The 23636-nt window shown below is 48.8% G+C and overlaps 1 protein-coding gene across 1 annotated transcript; it reads left to right on the forward strand.

Annotated features, from left to right (window-relative positions):
- Positions 1 to 340: 340 nt before the first annotated feature.
- On the forward strand, positions 341 to 22662 carry LOC144149367 (ovalbumin-related protein Y-like). Its single transcript, XM_077680935.1, has 6 exons — positions 341 to 502; positions 7148 to 7336; positions 13386 to 13547; positions 15487 to 15645; positions 17196 to 17339; positions 21606 to 22662. Exons 2-6 carry the CDS (start codon positions 7166 to 7168, stop codon positions 21936 to 21938), a joined length of 969 nt encoding a protein of 322 aa, XP_077537061.1. The 5' UTR covers positions 341 to 502; positions 7148 to 7165; the 3' UTR covers positions 21939 to 22662.
- Positions 22663 to 23636: the final 974 nt, after the last annotated feature.

A 23636-nucleotide genomic window follows, 5' to 3' on the forward strand; every position in this document is an offset into this window, starting at 1 on the left:
AGGCACCCTAGGCTGCAGAACGGTCAGTTCCGGTGATGCCATTGCAGAGCACGAAAACGCACGATTTGGCAAAAAAATGAACATTTTAGCTTAAATTGATTAATTTCTCAGTGAATTAAGCATCATTTGTATCCGGACAAGCGCTAGGGGCGCTATAAAACACGAAATCTTCAGAATAAAACTGACTTGTATTTTGTCTTGATGGCTCCTTTAAGGCGCACTTATCAAAGACCCCTTTTTTGAAGCAAGCTAGGCTCCTGCGAACGAGGCTAGCGCGCGATGCACCAATCCGTACACTGCGTGTCAGCGGGACTTGGCGTTTGCGCCAACAGGGGAGAACGCTTCCGTTGCGCCGACTTCGAAGGCTCAGATCAACCAGCGCCGTCCGTAGACGGTACCCGCAGGGAACTTCGGCAGAATACTGATCGCCGCTTGCGCTGCTACCGCGCATGAGTATCTACTGCGTGAAGTTCACCACAGCATCATCCCCTCTCTCGCATGCGTAAGTTAGTTTGGCGATTAGTTCCATTGGGGCAAGCGGCAGCAAACTGAAGCTGCACCTGCCGGCGTCGTTCTACGAGCGGAGGCAGTGCCATGGTGCCGGCGCAGGCGGCATCGCGCTCCGGCCGGGCCGGCGGGCCGGTGTGAGATGTGCGGTGTGCGCACGGCCGCGTCATTGCGGCAGGCGCGTGCGCGCTAAGCGCTTTATGGTTTACAGCTTTATCGATTTCTCGCGTACGACGCGCGAAATCGAACACTTCAGCCAAGCTGTCGTAGTAGTCTTAAATGCTGGTCGGGAAAAGGCGCACTTAAAGTAGGTCCGGGGTCAACTTAAGTAGCGCTGCTTTTCTGTCCGATAAGTTCGCGAAAAGGCGCTCTTTGAGCGTAAGTTTGGTTCTTCAAACCCGTTAAGGCGCCGAAAAGTGCCCGAAGGAAAAAGCTCTACTTAAGTTAGGTTTGTGAATACGGGGTAAGACAAGGCGAGCCCATTAAGTGCTGTGGACTTAAAACTAGCCGGGAACTCTAGCGTGTGGCGAAAGTACAGTGCGGATCAGAAAACTTTGGGGCCCGGAGCTACTGCTTCCTTGAGGCCCTAATGATGATGATGATGATTAGGGTGAAGATGATGATGATAATGATACCGATTTATTATGCGAAAATTTTCGAAGCCCTTGTTATGCTCCTGATCAGCGATAAATTATACATAATTTTACGCTTTCCGGAAACCAATTTCTTGTCTTGATGACTAGTATTATATAACGGATTTTATCAGGCGCAAAAGCTCGTATGGTTTGATTGCCGGTACATCACAGATTCACAATTAATCGAAACGGCGTGTCGGCCTGCACACGCCATGGCACAGAATAGTATTTTCTTACAAGAAGCATATTTTATTAAGCCTGTAAGGTTTTAGTTTTATTGTAAAGTTTTCCACCTGCATATATGGTAGGGCTCAAAGTCCCCGCAGGCAGCTGTCCCTCACAGACATCTGCCATACCCGCTACGAATAACGGGCCAAAATCCTGTAGGTTGCCCGCCCAGACGAGAATGTACGCGGCGGTTAAAGCACGCGCCGCCTTTGAAGGAGGTTGGAGGAGGTGGGGGGGCTCATACGTGTCGCGCAACGCAACCTTCCCATCTCAGCACGATTAGCACAAAGACGATAAGCAGAAAAAATGACGCTTTTTGGCCTGGGGAGCGGTTAACTTCGTGCGTGGGTTTGCGCATGGCCATCGAACTTTCAGCGGCGACGAACTCCTGTTGCGCAGCTGTGATAGTCTTGATAGTCGGCAAGCCGTTACACGTTAACGGGTCCCATTTGGTTTGTAGAGCGACAGGTGAGCACGAGAGATGGCATCAGACAACAGCTTAATAGGAATAGAATGTCTCAGTTCACCCCCGCGCTGCTGCGCCCGTCGGTGCCGCGCAGCAGTTCCAGCAGTCAGTAGTTCGTTGTCGATCGGTCGGGTCGTTTTTCGGTCGTAACTGGCAGTGGAAACACGCTGAAGCTTCTCGTCTAGATTCTGGGTCTACGACGGAGGCGAGTATGGGTGGACCTCTCGTTTTCGAGTCCTCAACACGTCTGCCGCGTCCAGTGTTTTACCCGTGCTACGTCGGCGGTTCTTCTCCTCCTGCCGCCGCGCCCAAGCGGGACCAGATCTGCGGGCCGCCCTTTGGTCCAGGGCGTCCGCCGACAAAACGCTGTAGTACATCAACTCGAGGAAGTCCTTCCCCCTTGCCTGGCAACGGTTACAGCGATTGACGAAAAGCTACTTTTGTTGGTTAAACAGGGTAAAAACACGAAGGTTTCTTCCACGCAACCTGAGTCAAAGGCTAAAATCCAAACTGCTGCGTCCACGCCGGAATGGTCCAAGCGGATGGATGGCAGCTTCGTAGCCCGAATGACCAAGTTGATAAAATGTGCTTTTACTGCTACGAAGACGATGAGTTTTCTTTTCCTGACGTTATAAACCTCGCCATGCCTGTATGGTGAAAATGCGTGATTGTAACTATTTTTTTTTGCACTCGCTTTGCCTGTTGCCGTTCATGTATACGTATATTTTAGTACTGTGCACTGTATGCACTCATGTCATGCCGCTAAACTGACATCATCGTATTTTCATTTTATTAGGTTATATTTGCTCTGACCTATGAACAAAGTGTGTTTATGCATATGTTCTCTCAGCGCACACGCCGTTCATTGCTGGACGCTGCAAGGGCCCCGTCAAGCCACCAGCTTTTTTCCTTGCCCCTTCGGTGTACCTTTTTGTAGCAAAAGCTGCAGTGCGGTACATCGGGCAGTGTGCGGGGGTGACCAGTTTTGACCTTGAGAGATAGAGGTCAAACCACACCCCATTCCGCAAGCGCCCCGATTGGAGCAGCGCCCGATGGTGGGGAGAGGCACACGAGGAGGGAACGGAGAAACGCGCGCGACGCGTGACTGGAAGTGGAAGGAGAGGACGCCGCCGCCGTAGCGACAACTGCGCGCCACGAAGGAACGCGACGTGCGCGCAGAGCCGTGTGCGATGGAGTGGGACGAACATCCAGCTGTAGCCGCTCATACAGCGGCGACGCTTGAACAACGCCGTGGGGCGAAAAAGAGGAAACACGCTACCGCTGCGTCCAGCTCCGCTATCTTTCAGTCTTACGCTTTAGTGTGAGCTCCCTGTGAGCGAAATAAACTTCGATTTGATTTGATTTCATTCCGACTATGGGAAGTGTTTTTAAAGCAAAGCTTTTTACCTCTACCCCCCAAGGGTTCTTTCGCGACCGTTGGTGTCACCAGAAAACTCCAGCGAACAAATAAAAGAATTTACTGGCACCGCCGGGAATCGAACCTGGAACTAATAGTCTAACAAAGCGAGAGCCCGTTGTCTTACCGATTTAGCTACGAGCCCACGCAAAGACGGGGAAGACAGGTGGTGTACTCACCAAGCACATCTGCGGGTTTACCCCCTGCGTTCTCGCTGAATGCCACGTGAAAGCGTCACGCGACCACTCACGACCGTCTAGAGGCCCTGTGCGCACCTTGCTCATGTGCTAAGAGTTACAAAAATTAAAGGAAGCTCACACCAATGCATGACATCTCACTTCTAGTACGCCAATGTGCTAAAGCCTGTGGCCTCCAGTGTTCACGTAAACAATCACAGCTCCTTGTCGTCCGCCCTCACGCCAAATCAAGAAATACATTCAAATATTCCTTGATGGCCAGTCCATCACTACAAGCCCCAGCATCAAGATTCTGGCCTACATCTCGATGCTAACACCAAGAGTGACGTCTACTTGCAGCGCCTCAAAAACAGCATTAATCAAATCATACACATGATCAGGCGAGTTGCCACCAAGAAGCGAGGCCTAAAGGAATCTGGTGCCTTTCGATTAATTGAAGATTTTGTCCTCTCGAGCGTTACTTACGTCAACCCCCTGTCTTCTCGACAAGGAAGACATAGAGATGCTTTATATAATCATCAGAAAGGCGGTCGAGCAGGCCATTGGTCTTCTCATGAGTGCGTCCACACAGAGGCTGCTTAGCACGGGGCTCAACAACACGGTGGAAGAGCTGATAGAAGGACATCTTTCTAACCAGAAGGTCTGAGTCAGAACTGCGGCGAGTAACCGCATGCTTCACCAGATTGGCTGGGCAGCCCAGAATGTCACTCCGCTTGACGTACTCCCCGACTCTTGGCGACTAAAACTAAAGATGCTCCCTTTGCTTAGAAATATGAACCCCTCACATGAACAGGGTCACCGAAAAGCACGGGCTCAAGCGCTAAACACCACCCTCGGTGGGGATCATGCAGCTATCTACACAGACGCCTCCAAACATAGAGGGCAGCAATACGCCATCATCGTTGCTACCTCCAGAACCAACCTCCTTGCGTGTACCTCGCTTAGGACCCAAGAAATTACGGCAGCAGAAGAGGCAGCCATCAACTTGGCTCTAACTCAACCAGGAATTCTGAGGGTAGTCAATGATTCCCAGCAAGCCTACTGGAAAAACCAGTCTGGATGGGTGTCCTGACCTGCAGTGCGCGTGCTAAAAGACCACGCACGAAACGATTCCATTCAGCTCATCTGGACACCCACTCACGCTTCAATGGAGGGCAACAAATATACCCACCCAACAAGCCTGCGCTTTTACCTCCCGTGCTATGGAGCTGCACGAGGACAGTCACCCGCTTGTCACGTTCAGGGAGATAACCCAGCATTATCGCCTTCTGAGACAGACCGTACCTTCGCCTTACCCTGACCTTTCCAGACCAGAGAACAACAAACTACCCTACGGCTCATACAATCCGGGCCCCTTCCCCCAGCCTACGCGTCTTCACTTAATGCATCCGAATTGCTACGACGCTGAATGTAAATTTTGCTCAGAAGTAGGAACACTCCGCCCCGTAATCAGGGTGTGCGACTTTAGCCCTGAGCACCCTCCTCTCTTTCCGTCAACTACCCAACAAGAGCAATGGGAGATGCTGCTTTCCAGGCCCTCTTTACCTACCCAGCTTCAGCGGGTGGACAGAACACAGGCCGCGCGGACTGCATATGGGCCCCACAGAAGAAGGAATCACTCCCCAGGGCTGCACTCTGGGCCGTTCAGAAATCTGAACAGAAGTATTTCTTCCTCCTCTTTCTCTGCAGCAAATCTCGTCGCCTCCGTCCGCGGCGCAGAGACGGAGAAGTCAGATCGTCTAACACCGGGTTGGAGCTTACTTTAATTTTATAAAAAAAGTTTCCACTCTTGTGCTACACCAATACAACTCAACCAACCACAGTTCATGCATTGATTTAACCTTACCAAGAATATCTCTTTGAAGTAATAAATGGTGTGGTTATGTGCATTTCACTTCTCTCTGGTTTTACTATTTGTAGAGCGATGTGAGTGAATGTAAGTGACGTCGCATGGGTAATTGTTATAGGTGCCGTTTACAGCTTTGCTTTCCAACCACATTCACGGGGTGGATTGGCGCGATTTTTTTTTTTAAATGCAGAGCATTTGTTAGTCGCACGATGTCCCGCGTCGGCGTCGGCGCCGTCCACACGCTCACTGCGCATGCGCGTCGCGTCGAGGCGATAGCGAACACTGGGTGCATTCCAATTTACCGTTTAGACAGCTTCGTTGCCGTCTTCGCGGACAGTACGCCATGTTAAGCCCCGTTCCAATTCGAACGAAGCAGTCAACGAAGACTGCTTCGACGAGACAGCATCGAAGATCGAAGTCAGCAACGATGCAGGCTACCTTCCTGTCTAAACTAATAAGTGACGCCAGCGCCACCTTTTTGCGTATTAATGTTAAAACAAAAGCATTTGTTCATTTATTTAAATATTTAGTATAAGTTACTAGTGATGAAAATGACTTTGTTTAATTTTTAATTACGTATTGTTTGTAATAACAACGGTAATAATAGTTACGAAACTTGCGGCTTGCGCAACTCAACATGTCTGCTATGATGGTGTCGTCTGCGCGGGTGTTCCGCTTGCGACCACCGCGGCGCCGTTCCAATTTTATTCCTTTAGACGCCTAGTTACACTGCTTCGTAGGCTGTCTACGAAGCTGTCTGAGAATTGGAACGCAGCCACTCTCTCGCGAGGGGCATTGGATTGGATTCGATTGGATTGACTTGCATTGGATTGGCTTGGCTTGGATTGGATATGGATTGGATTGGATTAAAGTGGATTGTGTTGGATTGTGTTGCGTCATAGCCGCGGCACGTTGCGTCATAGCCGCGGCAGACGCGCTGGGGCAGGCGCATGTGCAGTACTCTCTCTACCGCAGTTTCCTCTCCTTCGGGCGCGCTGCGCATATAACTGGTGTGCCGTTCTCCGGCGAAGCAACATCCACGCTTGGCTCAAACACCTAGAGTCCACGCCGCTTTACAAGTACGCCAACGTCGTCATCGACTGGGACCGGCTTACGCAGTCCCCTCAATGTTATGCGCGCTATAAAACGCGGTCCCTTCGCCGCTCCGCCCATGCGTCGCATCTACACAGGGGTTCCCGCGAGGGGAGGTGGTAGCAGCAGGGCGTGTACACGTGATAACGGCGTGGTGGGTGCGTGGAAAGTTCGCGGGCTTGTGTATGGAAGTGTGCACATGCGCGTCTCTCCCACGTACTCCTCTCCCTCGAACGCGGGTGGTGTGCATATAAGCGGCGGAGCGCGCGTTCGGAATTCAGTCAAGGGCGTCTTCGCTTGGCTTTAGCTTGACGTGACTGTAACGTGACGCTTTGCTTGACTCGAGTAGATGCGACGCATTTACTCGAGTTCCCCCCGTGGGAAGATGCGGGCGGGTTTTTTTTTTTCGTGAGGCGCTTGATGGGCCTTTGCTTATCAACAGCATTAATTTTGGAAACAGGTTGTGGAAAGTTTGATTTCCTGCAGTTCGCTTTGGCGCTACATTGAAGGCCCTCAGCGAGTCATAGAAAGATTCGTTTTCATACATGCATATGCTATACCGCTGTTCGGCCTCTCATTCACGTGTACACGGCACGTGTTACTATTACAATCGACACGTAGCAGACATTTCGGTATCGATACATGTTATGCGCACTATAGCTAGAATTATTGCGCTTACTTTTCGCGTATAAGATACGCTTTTTTGTTATTCGGAAAAAGCCTGGTAGAAAAAAGTTGTTCGTTTGTTCTCCACAGGTGAACAAGCGGTTCGACATGTCTGGCGCTTTCAACAGCCTGCTCGGAGTCCTGCACCAACGTTCGTCGCACGTGCGTCAGCAAACGTCCACCCACGTGTTCTTGGAAGGAAGCCTCGCTATCTCCCCGCACTTTGAGTCGGCCATCTGGCGAAGATACAACGCCCAGGTGCACAAGGTCAACATGCGGGTACGTCGGAACTGCTTTCCTATTCAATGAATATTGTCACGAAGCCAAGGATGACGCAGTTGTCTTCAAGCTGGAACAAGTTTATTGGAGCGCACTTGTGCTCCCCTAACAACTCAAAAGAATACAGAGGCGGCGAAGCAGCGGTCAACAAAGTGACTTGCGTCGGCGAGCGTCGCAGAATCGAATGCCGAGGCGTCTGCTCTGCAGGCTTTTTATCTTTCGGCGCGAGTGTTTCTGGAACCGTCGATTCACATCCAGAACATTGTAGATCACAGAAGATTATTCTGCGCTAGCGGCGTTAGGGCGAAACAGTTTGCTTATCTGAATGTGATACCCCGTGCGGCATAAAAATAAAGAATGGAAGACGCGCTTTGCTTGGAATGCAGATAACACAGCCGGGCGTGGCCCGGCAGTAAAAACACACAATAAATAAAAAAGCCCATACATGGTTCGCGGCAATATTGCAGCGAGCCTGCCGTACATGATTCTAAATTAAATGCGTGTGCTTATCGGGTCGCGTCGACAAAGAATCGCACGCCACCGCTCCAGAGCAAGTGTAGGTGTCTTGGAAAAAGACAGTGACATTGGCCGCCGAGGGGCGGCCCTATCATTATGCGGGAGTTTGATTTAATTGTCATAAATAGTTAGTTGTAGGTGAAGTTCTCAGCGTTACAGAAGTCCCGGCCGCTTTCAATACATCGTCGTCATAGGTGGTTACAGAAACGGCTGTACCTCTTGCTTCATCAAAGCTATCACCAAACAAATTACACTCGAGTTACTTGAAAATAATTTCTAAGGAACAATGCATATCTCAGTACATACAACAGTACAGCTTTGCTGGCCTTCCATCGTCGCAGTAGTCTACGGGATGTAAGTTTGTAATATTGTTGTGAGAATGACCTAAAGTGGCTATTTGGGCTTGTTGGTTGAACATTATTAGGTTACGACAGCGGAGCTGGAGCATGGACATAAAGGAAGCGGTATAGACGCACGCGAATACTGGGACCAACAGTTTATAGAAATAAATCCCGTAAATATGCACAGTAACCACACTATACTAATTTTTATCAGCGGCGCATGTGTAGGAAGTTTCATTCTATCTTAGTCAGTGCAACCGACGGTGAGCTGATTCCTGCCAGTTCCAAGATGTCCACCAGTTCAGCCTCTATAATCTCTTCTCGTGCGATACGGTCGGAGCATTTTTTGACAATTGTTTTGTCAAAGAAATTCACACATCCGCACGTGGAGCAGTGTTGCGCTAGAAACCCAACGCGCGCGTTTCTTTCGACTGCGTTTTTAACTTTTAAATGCAGAGCATTTCTTAGCCTCGCCTGTTCCTGCGTCGGACGGTGTCAACAGTTTCGCGTCCGCAGCAGGTGCGACTCTCTTCCTTCTCGCCTCTCTCTCAACAGCAGCTGGCGCGTGCATGCGTCGTAGTCAGCCCGTTCGCTCCGTCGCGGTGTCGGCGTAACAGGTGCGTGATAGCAGCGCAGTGGGTCGTGGAAGGGCACGCGCTGCTTGCGCATGCGCGCTCTCCCCCCCGTACTGCTCTACCTCTACTGCGCGCGCTGCAAATATAGCGGCTAGCGGTCGCTCATGTTTCAGTCACTGCGTTGCTCCTTCCTTCCTTGGTTGACGCTCGTGCCCACGTTTACTCGTGTCTGCTACTCCAGCATCACGGAAGGAGCGATGGAAGCAACACTGCCTTCAATCAGTACTGAGGCCCCAATGCTCTGCATTTACTCGTGTTCCCCTCGCGGGAAGGCGCGGGACTTTTTTTTTGGTACGTTCGCTTAATCTATCATTTAAGCATCTTCCAGTCTGCTTAACGTAAACTTTTTCGCACCGAAGAGAAATTTTGCAGTGGAGACGGCATTAGGTGGAAGGGAGCAGCTAGTACTGGCTGAGTGAAGGGTAAGTAAAGTAGGAGGACAATTAGAAGCGCGGGAAATAGAGAGGATGCAAAGAAGCCAGAATTTGAGAATGAAGAGAGCATGAGGGGATGGGAGGGGGAGGGAAGGATGGGTTACACGGCACAGACACAGAGACGCCATCGTCGGTCGACGTAATTTGCAGTGAAACAGTCCGATACGGCGTCTATTTTTCTTTCGGGAAGTGCTGTTCTTCAACAGTAGTTTGCATGTAATACTACCGCAAGCAACGCCTCCAGAGCAGGCTGAACGAGGTTCCTATTCCTCGCAAATGTGAACATTACTGAATGGCAGCTCGAGTGCATATGGGTGGATTTACAAAAGTCGTATAAGTTTTTCAACCGCGGCGGTTTAGGACACTCAACTTCGCCCTCACCACATGTGTAGCGCCTGCGTCTCTCTCATTTCTCCAAAACTGCCGTCTCCCACTCTCACTTTTACCATTTCATACACCCACTCTCTCAGGCACGCTTTCGCATTCATCACGTGAGGTTGATGAAAGGGGAAGATAAACAGAACGTCTTTACGGCAGCGTGCCCTGGTGAGGCTGCCCATTTCTCGTTGCGCTTCAGCCTTTGCGTCTTCGTACTTAAAACTGCGCATTCGGACGGGACAAGGAAAAGAGGACACAGGACGGGCGCAGACTCACAACTAGTTTATTGAAAAATGGAGCATGCTAATATACCCGTACCAGCACATGCGCACACATGTCACTACCTTTATCACATGATATAACAGTTTAGAAATACATACTCATTTCCATACAAAGATATGGATGGCTTCTGGCTTGTGAAAGCAAGCCACGCGAGCCAGTTTTGACTCAGATGAAGGTGCTGAGCAAAGTAGAGAACAGGTGGCAAGGGAATTAATCATCGAGACCTTCTTCATTCGAAAGCATGGTGAACAGTGTGTAAGTGAACCATCCATATTTTTGTATGGAAATGAGTATGAATTTCTAAACCGTTATATCATGTGATAAAGGTGATGATATGTGTGCACATGCGCTGGTACGGGTATATTAGCATGCTCCATTTTTCAATAAACTAGTTGTGAGTCTGCGCCCGTCCTGCTTCTTCTTTTCCTTGTCCCGTCCGAATAGCCAGTTTTAAGAATGAATATGAACCAACTAGCCCGACATGCTTTACTTCGCGTCTTCCACAGCAGCAACGGCAGGTGGAGGTAGCTCTAATAAGGCCAGTGATGTTTCGGGTCACCGCAAGATAAGGTCGCATATCCCTCCCCTTCTTCGGCCCCTGCCCTAGGCACTTGCTGAGAATTTCGGCGTGTGCTCGTCGGCCACGGAATCTCCACAGCAAGGAGTCGGCAACCTGCGGCCCACGGGGCAATAATACGCGCACACCCCAATCGTTGGGAGAACCCCTCCCATCCCCCTGCCATTTCCTACCTGAAGGCCGACCCGCCAGTTATGACCGCAAGAGGGGTTAGACCGGAGACATGAATTCAGAATTTATCGCTTCCAGTTGTCATTGTCCTCCATCTTCGTGCTCAGCCAGATTATATAAAAAATTGTCCAATATTATTGTGGATTTCCTGAATTTTTTCCTATACCCGCAAAGCCCCCTTCCACTCGGCGCCCCAGCCGATATGCCGTCCGGCCCTACGCCGTGTCGGCTTAATTCAACAGGCCTCCCACCATTCAGGGATCAAAATCAAACGCCCATTTATAGGTGCACGCACCTTCCATAGAATAGGGTCGTTGTGAACCGTGAGATGCTTTTGAGTCACTAAACATTTTAGCACAGCGTTAATTGGACTGGCTTGTCCCGTCGTTTTCTTCTGTGTCCTATGTTCATCCCTGGTTTTCATTCCACTTTAGCACAGCGTTGAAGACTTCAATAAGCAGTCCTTCAGCAGTCTGAAGGTCGAAGGCACATCGTGCCGTCTTGCCTACAGACCGCTTGCGGAAGCCGAACTCGCACTGTAGCGGACTTTGCAAGGTCACATTCGCCACCTCCGGCAGACTAGCAAAGCGCGGATTGCTGAAGCCAGGCCGAGGGGGGCCAATGCTCGCATTCGTTTTTTCGTAGCTAACCTCCGAAGTTTCGCCATTCCATAATCACCGTATATCTTTATTTTAAGCCTGGTTATCTACTGCAGGACGAAGGCCTCCCCCAAGGATCTGCAGCCACGCCTGCTGAGTGCCTCAAGCCCGATAGTGCGATTGTATATTCGTTGGGAGGTATTGAGCAAATGTACTCAACCAGGGTTGCTAAATGCTTGGGTGGTGAGGCAATGCCATTTGTGTGCCAGGGAGCCTCCCCGAGCATGGTTGAACTTACCTAGGGCAGCCTCCCGTGGTATGCGGCAGCGTTACATTCCGGACCAGGCAGCATTTGGAACTTGGAACAACGCTGTAGAGACGTAGCATGGAAGGTGCTTAGAGCGCGAAAAAAAAGTTCCCCCGTTTTTGCAGCCGCCGCTTTCCATACGGCCGATTTCCCGTGCAAGCCGGGTGAACTTCCCTTTTGTTGTAGTCCCACACAAGGGCCGGCGCCAGGCCGGGGAGTCGCTTGTACCTATTTTACCGGTAGGTGCCCGGCGCAACCAAAACTTACGAATGCGCATGGTGCCTTCCACAGCTATGGTGGACGCTCAACTTGCAACCGCCTTTGGCAGTACATGCCGCCAGACTCTTTCGGCCGGGGGCCCCGCCAGATGGACAAGGGTCAGGGGCCTCTCGCAAAGGTTTAGTATATATATATATATATATATATATATATATATATATATATATATATATATATATATATATATATATATATATATATATATATATATATATATATATATATATATATATATATATATATATATAGACAGAAAATAGGGGTTGGCAGTCAAGAAAACCTCGGAAAGCAAAGGGGAGGTTGTGGTGGGTCATAGAAAGGATGAAGCATTTTTTTAGTCGGAAAGAAAGTGGTGAAAAAATGCCCGCCGGGTGGGATCCGAACCCACGACCTCCAGAATACCGGTCTGGTGTGATTCTGAAGGTCGTGGGTTCAGATCCCACCCGGCGGGCATTTTTTCACCACTTTCTTTTCCGAAATATTTCGAAAAAAGCCGAATAGCACTGGCAATGACGACTGCAACCTCGATATATATATATATATATATATATATATATATAGAGAGAGAGAGAGAGAGAGAGAGAGAGAGAGAGAGAGACGTACGGGACGAGGGATTCCGTAAGGATACATATCAAAGTTGCAGTCCTTGTTGCCAGTGCTGTTTGGCGTTTCAACAGTGTTTTATAGTGCCAAATGAGGTATGATTGCATTTTTTTTTGCCGGAATAAATAATTGAAAATTGAAGTCGAGAAAAAATGCGCCGTTTTTTCCGGAAGCGGGAATCGAACCCACAACCTCCGCACGCGTTATGCGGACGTTATTTCTATTTTCTCGTAGCCTCTCGTTAATGCATCTGCCGGTTTGGCCGATGTATACTTTTTTACAAAAAAGAGGAATCTTGTACACTACTCCTTCGATGCATTAACGATAGGCTACGAGAACATAGAAATAACGTCCGGAACTCTAACAATGGGCATCTAGCTATTCATTGCCGTGATTTTAGAAATTGCTGCCCCTTGTTTAACAAAACCGAGGTGATTGCCAAGAGCCGTGACTCGCTTACGCGGGAGATTATAGAAGCACGAGAAATTGCGCATGCGGGTGATAATTGCATAAGCGTTGCGTCGATATCCCTATCGACCAAAGAAATCGCGTTCCTGGACTATTGACCGACATGTGGCTGCTTGTGCGTTTAGTGATGTGTGTTTTATCTTTCCTTGTTGATTGCCCACGTGCCGATAAGTGGTAGTATATATGCTGTGGTCAATAAACTCAGTTTGCTAGTCTGCGCTGTTTTGTGTTTCCTTCCCTCAGTCCCGTCCTGTTAGCGCATTTTTTCAATTTTGTTCGTGTCGTCGTCGTCGTCGTCATTACCGTGGACATGCATGAGGTAAACCAAAATTTTGGTTCGCCGGTTGCACACGAAGGCTGTTTTTCGGAGCAGTGAAAAAAGTGAGCTGATTAAAATGGGCGCATGCAATGCGACCACGGTGCAGGGGAGTATTAAACTGCAACGACGATGTTTTGCAGGATGAGTCGGACAGCGTGCGCGAAAGCGTGAACCTGCAGGTGGATAAGGACACAATGGGCGTCATTCCGCATCTGCTTGTGAGCGGAGTCCTTGACGGGGACACCTGCGCCGTCTTCTACGACTCGCTGTACGTCAAGGCCAGCTGGGAGCATGTTTTCCCCGTGAGTTTGTGACACAACTCCTCGCTTCCACTGAATCTTAGTTGTGAAGAAAAAAAACGAACTTTTTGTCAGCAACACAAGGAAAGAAAAATCGGAGGTGTGCCTGCTTGCTTCACTGCAAATGTCGGCGAAAGACGATTGTGTTCGGGCGTCGCAGCCTCGTAACACTTTCCTCCTCTGTCTCCACCACCCACTCCTCTCGCGCTCTTCTCCCCTCTCCTTCCCTTCTTAACTGGTGAAATTGAACTGCACGTATGTTCAGGCTCTCTAAGCAATGAGAGATTTAGCGAAGGTTACGCTTGCATCATCGTTACCTTCGCATGTCATTATAACCATCTCCATATTAAAACGAAGGTTTGTACGTCAAGGGGAAAGGAAATTACTGCATTCCTGCGCACGCATATAAATTCTCCGGCCGAACCCTGAATGCGCATGCGCGGAAAAACCAGGTAGGGGAGGAGTTGGAGGTAAGGGGGGAGATATTAGTTTAATTCATCACAGCAAACAGGCGCAGCAAGGAACTGCGGGAATCATAGTCAAAGCAATAACGCCGGGAGGTGTGGTAGGGGCAGCGCTAACGTGGGAAGGGCACGCACCAGCCGCTCGTTACTTTGAAATGTATTGACCACGTTTACTAATACATGAACACCAGGCGCACGTCACTCCTTTGATGATTAATTAGCTGCACGCAGTGCATGGGTTTGTTTTCTTGTAATTCAACTCCGGTTTTCCGCATTAACATTGCTTGCACGCCACGTCATGCGTCCTCGTCTTTCCATTACTAACTTGTAGCAGCTCGAATTGCTGTTCCAAGAACAATGTAAATATCCTTACTGTGGTATCGCGTTTTTCATATATTTACTTTCGCAAAAAAACCCCAAAAAGATTGAATAAATGACAAAAACAAAATAACAAAGTTATAATTGAGGCTACGGTGCCGCTGTCTGCTAACTACCGTATTGGAGCCCTTAAAACGTGCTTATATTTATATCCTTGCTGAACATCGTTAAATGTGTACGCATCCTGATTACGTAGTCAGGAGCTGTTTTGCTTATATATCGTTCTCGTTAATCGCAATTTTTTTATCAGCTTTTGGCTCTGCGGTTCACTCAAGTCCCGTACAGACAGCCGAAGCTTTGCCACGTTTCTGATGACTTTGCTGCAAATGTCGTCGCAAGACGATGGACTTCTTCAGCTCCTGCCATGCAGCTGCCTGCCCTCTCTGCCCCTGTAACCTTTCCCGCTGTTCCTTCCTGTGTCGGCCCTCCCACGGGAAGCGCAACGGAGGTTGGCTGTTTTCCAGAACGGCGCGCCTACCATCTGTTGGCACCGCATGTTAGTTTGGCTCGGCGCTCCATCCGCGAACTCCAGGCTCGAGCTGGAGGTCTTTTTCTACACTAATGTTAAGCTAGTGTTTCTAAAACTTTAAATGCATCATTCTTCAACATGGAGTCCTCATCGCTTTAGCAAGTCCATTACGAACCTTTGCCACACTGGAAGCTGGGAACCGCTGCCCTACGGAATCGTTTATATGAGAAGCACTATGCAGTTAGAACTATTCGAACGCATCTAACACAGCGTTGACGGAACAAAAGTTCTACCGATTAGAAACTTGCCGTCAAAAGGATTTGCGGCGGGCCAGTTGGTACATAACTAACCCATAAAGAGCTCCAAAGAGAGAACAGCACGACTGAAAAGGACAGCCACTGTGCTGACTACCATGAGCAAGTCATTATCGCTTCACAGGCAAAAACTATACAAAAACAGGGGACATCTGACACATGTGCGGCGTTTGTTTGCTGTTTTGTGCTGTTTTTTTAGGAACGGTCTATGGGTCACTGTCTGTCAACTTCCGTTTAGCCTTGCAGCTCATATCATCCATTTGGCGTTGTTTAGCGTATCTGATAATTTCCGGCTTATTTCTTCTTCCGACGTCAAGGTGGCGGTTGCGGCAACCGAGAAGCACCCGTACACGATAACCACCAATTCTCGGGTGGGCTCCCTGTCATCCGCCAGCGAACACAGCCCAGAACTGGTGCGCATCTCGGGCCCGTACCGACACTGTCGGGACACCGAGAACAAGCTGTTAGCCGTTGAGGTGAGCAGAGCAAAGCGTGCTGAGCATTGCTAGAACGGGAATTTAATTCACGGCGTCCAGACGTGACGCCTCCAGTGTACGTTCTCCGAGGTACCTGTCAAGGGGAGAACGTCGTGTGGAGGTTCACACTTCGTGTGATAAAGAGATCAGTGGTATAATTTGCAACAAAAGTATACATGCATGGAACACTGGGAGGTGCTGGTCATTTAGTGATGATATATTGTGTTGCATATTTATGGGTTGCGAGAGACACCCGTATCTCATACTGTTCACACTTCAAACAGTGTGGTGCAGGTTCGAGTGAGCCGAGTGAGCGGGTTCGGGATCGGCTATTTTTAAGCTGAATCACCACTACTGAACTCTGGGGTTGTCGAAGTTGCAACAAAAAAAAAGGCGGTGAACTTCGCATGGTGGCCGCCGCGGGAGCGAGGGAGAGAGTGAGTGAGAGAGAAAGCAATCAAAGCTGTTCCACTCAATGTGAAAGCTGTCGGAAGTACAGAGCAGTGACTCGCCATAATGGGCTCACCGCCGTTATCCCCTCACTGCTACCACTTAATGCATTTGCGATTTCATTGCCTTCGCAGTGCTCGTGCGCCCCCTCCCTGATATTGTGCCAGCGGGAGTCTGTTCTTTTTGTGCTTGGTTTAATTTCGTATGCTGGACCTGTTTTACATCATTTCGGAAGGGTAACTTTTTTCTTCCTCGGCTGGAGCATTCCTGCGTCATTTCAAGCGCGCTATTTCTTGCTTGCGTGGCTTTAGCCCTTCTGCGGCATTTCGAAGCCGCTATTTTTTTTTTCGCGGCTGCCTTTTTCGCTTACTATCGTAAAAACCAACCCAACGAGCGTTTCTAACTAAATGACTTCGGAGGCTGCCAGCTATATACACAGAGCTTGCCTAAAATGTACCTGAAGTTTTTGTTGCGCTAAACAATGGGCAGATGTATTACAAGCGCCAGCGGTTCGCGACGTTCTAACAGTTAGGACTGTTTAAGCCACGTCGTTTTACAAAAACAGCGTCACTCTATGACGCTGGTGCAGAGGCTTCTACATGGATCCCTTATCTGCGGCGCCTGATTCCGGTAGTCGGATCGACCGTCAGTGATCTAACACGACAAGACGAGCCCATAAAGTGCTCTGCACTTAAACACTATTACTAGCGACACTCAGTCCTAGTGAGTGTTCCTTAGGTGACGAAGTCCTGCCACGAAATCGAAATTAACGCTTATATTCAGCTCTTACTATCCCCAGTGGATCAGTGGCTAAGGCATTGTGGTGCTGAGACTAAGGACGCGGTTTCGATTTCGGCAGCCGTGGTCGCTATTTAGATGGAGGCGGAAAGCGGAAAGGCGCGTGTGTCGCGATTTGGGTACGCGTTAAAGATCCTCAGGTTGTTAAAATTAGTGCGAAGCCCTCCGATACGCCCAGCCTCACCGACCATTTGCAGCTCCGGCGCGTTAATACTCTTAAAAATATCCAGCACATAGAAGGGCCTAGTTGCTGCCTGCAAAAAAAAAAATGGTTTCTAAACAAAGCCTTCTATCCACCACAGGTTCCGCTCAGCTCGGGCGATCTGAGCCTGGTGCTGTTCATGGCGGACAACGCGCCCAGCCTGCGCCGCTTCCACAAGCACTTGTCGCTCGAGCAGTACGACAAGCTGATGGACAAGTTGGAAGCTACCGGCGAGAAGATATCGGTACGCGGGCATTTGGCGTTTGCACTGAATGTATAAACCTTTCGGCAATATCAACAATTACTACCGTTACCACAATAATTATCATGACCATCATCAACCCCAACAGGAGCCGTAGCCTGTGTGTCCCCTGCAGCCCACAGACTTCTAGAAACACGGCTGGCATGCCCTTCGTTGTCGCATCATCAGCAAAAGCATCACCATCGATCTCAAAGCTCAACAAACATATTCAAGAATACACAACGCAAGCCTTTACGGAAAAATGGCATCGAGCTTGCGACCAACTTCACGGAACGATTGGTATGAAAAAAACTTGTTCGCTACTCCGAGCCCTTATTAATTCAAGCATCACGAAAACTTCAACTCTACAGAAAATACAGCGACTCATTCAAGAGTACGACCACCCCCAAGAACTTTTTAAAACCGTGAAAGAGACGTATATCCCGCCCCGTGTATAAGCAAACTATAGGGAATACAGTGGTGCAAATATTCCGTGTATAAATGCAAAGTTCAATCTTGCCGAGGTCAATGCAGCTATTAGCAAATGAGCGGGAAACAAAGCACCAGGACCAGACATAATGACGACACCCTTGTTACGTAAATTAGAGGATGTGGACAGCCAGGCACTTCTGGTAGAAATAAACGAAGTGCGGACGGAGAACAAACTGCTGAATCCAGCCTGGAGACAAGGACGAATGATTTTCATACCTAAACCATGCAAAAGCATCGCTGCAAGCAATCTACGCCCAATGGCGCTCACCTCAAACGTCAGCAAGCTTATGGAGTGTATGGTGCTGCAGCACTTGCATGATCCCATTGAAGAAGTTGGTTTCATTCTGTACAACATGCTACGATTTAGACAACAGCTGCAAACACAAAATGCCCTCCTAGCACTCCACGAAGAAGTTATGGCTCAACCAAGCTTGGCGCAAATCAACACAATACTCGCAGTTTACCTCAAGAAGAAATTTAATTGCGTGGACCACGATGCCATATTAGAGGAGTTATCCTCCAGAAACTGTAGACCAAGCCTGTACAACTACGTCCGGAATTTCTTACGAGGACGTTCTCTCGTGATTTCCATAGGTGAACATGAGACACCACCGTTCCCCCATCCGCAACAAGGCATACCACAGGGTACATTACTATCTCCCACCCTGTTTAACCTTGGAGCCCTTAAAATTCACAGTGCGCTAAAACAGGTGGAAGACGTACATCACCTCATCAACGCAGATGACATCTCCATATGGATCAAGACAGGCTCCACTGGACATATTCAAACATAACTACAAAAGGCCCTCAATAAAACCCAAGAAGCAGCCGAAACAATTGGCCTGACATGCTCCACGGAAAAAACGGAACTACTCATGGTCACGAACAGAAGATGGTAGCCACCCCCCATTCAGCTTACACTATAGGACACAGTCATCCCTACCCCGCCAACTATCAATATTCTTGGCCAACACTTCTAGAAGGATGTTGGGGGCCACACCACAGTAAAAAGGATTCTAAAGCAAGGAGAGCAATTACTCCAACCTATGAAACCTGCCTCCAATAGGCAGAGAGGACTTAAAGAAAAAGACCTACTCCGACTTAAGGAAGCACTCATCACATCTCGCATAAGATATACTCCATTCCTTATACAAACGTCAACAGGACCCAATGGCAGAAATTGGATACTCTACAACAAAAAGCCTCAAAGATATCTTTAGGACTACCGATAACCACCTGTAATAAGGCCATCGAGGACATGGGCACCACAGCCACCATTGAGGAAATTGTCTCAGTCCACAAACACAACCAACTTAGGAGACTGAGGCAATGCAAGGCCGGGATTCAACTCCCGCGATCGATCGGCTATGATTCCCAAGCAACGGTGCACGAGTACTGCAAGCTAGAGCCTATAGAGAGACAGCAGTTAAAGATAGCACTCATTCCCGGTAATATGTAGGACACTAGACACGCAGAACGAAGAGCCATCGGGGCTACATATTTCAATAAGGAACCGGAAAGAGAACCCCAGCAAATGCATGTATACCCGGACTCGAAGGGAAAAGGCACCTCGTCGGCTGCCGCGTACTGGACGGTGTCCAAAAGAACCTATGCAGAAGGGAACAAACAGTTCAACTCAGCAGAAGAAGCGGAACTATACGCCATTGGCAAAGGTGTTATCCACCTCTCCCAACCAGCCCATCCCCTCAATATCTATACCGACAACAAGGTGGCATGTCTACTCTTAGACTCCGGTCATACATTCCGCTCAGAGGTATACCTATTCAAGCATATTCAATCAACTGTGAACCTGTACTGGATTTCTGGCCACGGCAGGGTACTGGGAAACGAAAAGGCTAATCAGCTTGCCCGAGACGCATACATCTGGGCTCCCAGCAAGGGCTTCCAAAGTCCGACATCTTAGGAACCAACTCCCTCGCAACTTCACCTTAAAGAATGCAAAACAGCGAAACGCCTACTTCCTGCTCCCCACCCTAACTTAACAAGACAGCAGCAAACCCTATTCCGACAGGCACAAGCCGGAGAACTCGAAACACCTGCCAGGCTACATCTCATCAGATATGGCAAAAGAACGCCCTTGCCATCATGTTCACAGTGCAAAATTACAAATAACCAAGACCACATTCTTTGGTAATGCCCTTAATATATCGAAATGACAAAACAATACAGTAGAGAGTGGCTGACCTCACCTAGAAGAGAAGAGGAGCAGCGTGAACGGAATGACTCCACTGAAGAAGCCGCCAGCAGAAGCCTGGACGGAGGCCTCTGAATCTCGCAGCGCTCTTTACAACTCCTCATCACTTTCTATCTGTGCATAAAATATTATCTCTCTCTGTCTCATCACCATTAGCTTAATACCGATCTTGTTCTTGTAGTTTGAAATTATAATTCTGTCATTGAAAATAACGTGTTTTTGGTTTCGACTTCGGGTCCATTGATTGACTGATTGATTGACTTAGTAAGCTAAATTAGAAACAGCCAGCGTGATGTGAGCTTTGCCCGCCCGTTTAGGAAATTCCGAGTTCCAGATTGCGAGACGCTGCCTCCTCTTGCTGCTCTCTTTAAATTTCCCCATCTTCGCCAGTGGCGATAATGGAGCGCCTTCATGCTCCCACTGAGAATCTCACACGCAATTCGGAGCCAACTTGACACCTCTGTTCGTGGTCACTCATGCCCGCGAACTAACCTGTGTACCCCTAGTGCGCGCTTCAACGGCTTGTATTACGCGATTTGTGGCACACAATAAAAGAAGCGTGGTAGAAAACAAAACGATAAATCATTTTAAAAGAAGGGAATAGGATCAAGGAGGCACGTTTCCTGTAAGCTCTAACAGCGGATCCTATAGCTATCAATTTTTTCAACTTAAGATCACATAATGCTTGAATTGAATGGCCTTTTCTTCTTCTACAAACAAAGCAAATACGGATTACTTACCAACAAAACGTTAGCTATCTTCAATCCCAGAATCCCTAAATCCGTCGAAGGGATCTGTAATACAGGCCGGCTACGCCCCGAGGAAGCATGGGCTATGCACTGGCGACTCAAAATGTAGGGGAAAATGGGAAACACGTCCGGCGATTCCCAAGCTAAAACATAAAGACGAAGCTCACAACCTGGTTGTTGATCACGAGCAGCCGATGGGCAACGCTAATGAGATTCGAGTGAAATACACCGGTCTTCAACTTGCTTCCCCGTATTAGCTTGGCAGTAAGCAGTTATTCCTATCGCGGCCGATAGTAACGCATGCAGTAAAGCGTATAGTACTTCCTACACAGAAAAGATCCTTGATCAACGCTTGCGGTTTAATGAGGCCATGCTTAATGCATACGAAGGAAGGGGCCCGTCTCATGTTCGATCCCATCCATCCATCCATCCATCCATCCATCCATCCATCCATCCATCCATCCATCCATCCATCCATCCATCCATCCATCCATCCATCCTTCCTTCCTTCCTTCCTTCCTTCCTTCCTTCCTTCCTTCATTCATTCATTCATTCATTTCTTTCTTCCTTTCTTTCTTTCTTTCTTTCTTTCTTTCTTTCTTTCTTTCTTTCTTTCTTTCTTTCTTTCTTTCTTTCTTCCTTCCATCCATCCATCCATCCATCCATCCATCCATCCATCCATCCATCCATCCATCCATCCATCCATCCCTCCATCCGCCCGTCCGTCCATCCATCCATGGGTCTGTCAATCAACGGGGATCTCCTCTTCCCCCCGTCCGTTCCTCCATACAAAGATCCAATGGAATTACGCAGGTGCTCGTGCCCAAAATGCACGTGGAGGAGACGCTGCAGCCGTCGTACGCGCTCAAGCACATGGGCTTCCTGGATCTGTTGGACGAGCACGCCAACCTGTCAGGCATAGCCAAGGACCTGTTCGTGTCCGACATGATCCACAAGGTGTCCTTGAGCATCGACTCCACGGGCATCACCGCCGCGTCCGCCGTGTCCCTGTCGCTCACCTCCTTCTACACCGAGGAGCTGCCCAAGGCATACCGCGAGGTTCCCAGCACCCGGCCCTTCATCTACGTGCTCAGGGACCAGCGGACGGAACTCATACTCTTCGCGGGCGCCGTGCAGGACATCTGACTCCCTAGGATGCTCCCGCGGATTGTCTCCTGTTGTGATTGGTGCCACAAATGGCGTTATTCGTCTTATATCAGGAGCGCTGGACCGACGTCCCTGTACATAGCCGATAAGATTGTCGTGTACTTTAAAGTGAAAGGTCTTATTGGTGCTCTCTTGGCTCCTCTGCGCTATGCACATTTCAAAGCAGACTCCTTTTGTACAAATTATACGGGGTGATGGCAGGGGAGAGCAGGCTCCCCCGTCTAAACGGCGACAATATGCGTGAGCCCTACCGCTGGAGTTTGTCATGCAGAAAACGTGTCTAGCAGAGGACAGTAGTTCTCTAAGGAGAGTGGAAGCGCCATGTGGAAGCGGCTGACGCATTTGATCGTTGTACCTAATGTTACGCTATTCGTATGCATTTTAATTCGAACGTCGTGGGGAAGGTGGTTGAACTGAGCTTGACGGAAGTTAGACCACTGCATACCATACTATGGTCCATATGGTTGAACATGCACCGAATCGCTTGCCGTGACACTTCCAAGCTAAGCGCTTTCAGTAAATGCATGATCGCATTACCTGAATTGCTATACAAAGAATGAATGCAATGATTTGTAACCAAGAACTGTGAAAATGGTTTAAAACATAGACCCTGCGGTTCCAATCAAATTCAAAATGCTTGAACAAACCGATCAGCGGAGCTCAGAACGCTGTCTGTTGAATACCCAGCTACCAAACCAATCAATTTTTCGCGAAAATATATTTGTGCTGACAATTCCAATATACGCAATTACCTTTTCGCCAGCGCATTCTTGTCCGCCAAGAGTACACCGTTGTAAATACAGGGAAACAAAAGAGTATCTCAGGTAACGTCCTTTCTCGTTTAGAGGACCCATGTTTGGTTTATTTTTGATATATATCTACAGAAGTTAAAAGCGATCAGTATTACAGGGTATAAGTGTTTCAATCTCAGCCAGTTGATATTAGGTACTTTTGAGCAGCTAAGAACTTCACGATAACCAAATGTGGCTTGCACTTGTTCAAGCCACGCGTTAAGTATGGCACGCCGGGCTTATAGCGAAAAACTAACGCGCTGGTAATTCTGCGAAGTGAAGTAGGCTGCTTTGCAGTGAATGCGAGGTGTGGGGTACAGTGCGTGGTCCGCATTTGGTGATCCTCCCTAATTATTCCAGCACGCCATTTTGTAAAGTGGCACATGATGATGACCAGCGGCATTTCGGGCGATAAGATTTTCGGGTGTGGTTCTGGAGTTTAGCTAGGATAAATTACTCTTTCGATGTTGTATATCATTTCTGGCGGAGTACAGGTGTAATGCGCTGTCGCCGTGGCTGGAAAGGTGTCAGGACGTCGTCAGAGCGTAACTGTGGGTTCAGCCATCACAACCCTCGTAGGGACCAAGTCAGAATTTTCTGGAATAAAACTGCGAAAAATATACACTGGGATTATTTCGCCCACGTGTCTACGGGAATATAACGTCTTCCTCTACTTGTCAGTGCATAAATGTGGGCGAGTTGGTTTGTCGACAAGGGAAATTACCTGTAAATAGCGCAATGAGTACGAGGCTATAGAGGATACACAATCCCGAGCGCTGGACCTGAGTGTCCTAGAACCAGAAGGATCTAATAGAAAGTTTTGGGTTACGCGGAGTAGACACTATGGCCGTCGTGCCCTACTCGGGTTTTCCGCACCTAAAGGTAT

The sequence above is a fragment of the Haemaphysalis longicornis genome, unplaced genomic scaffold (assembly GCF_048455015.1).
Source record: "Haemaphysalis longicornis isolate Haplotype H1 unplaced genomic scaffold, Haemaphysalis longicornis Haplotype H1 scaffold_8, whole genome shotgun sequence".
Lineage (NCBI taxonomy): Eukaryota > Metazoa > Arthropoda > Arachnida > Ixodida > Ixodidae > Haemaphysalis > Haemaphysalis longicornis.

Excerpts from the sequence above, each read along its gene's own strand:
- LOC144149367 (XM_077680935.1), top strand. The coding sequence starts at position 7,166 with ATGTCTGGCGCTTTCAACAGCCTGCTCGGAGTCCTGCACCAACGTTCG. Across the intron at positions 13,548-15,486 it reads GCTGGGAGCATGTTTTCCCC|GTGGCGGTTGCGGCAACCGA; the intron begins GTGAGTTTGTGA and ends TCCGACGTCAAG. Across the intron at positions 17,340-21,605 it reads CTACCGGCGAGAAGATATCG|GTGCTCGTGCCCAAAATGCA; the intron begins GTACGCGGGCAT and ends GGAATTACGCAG.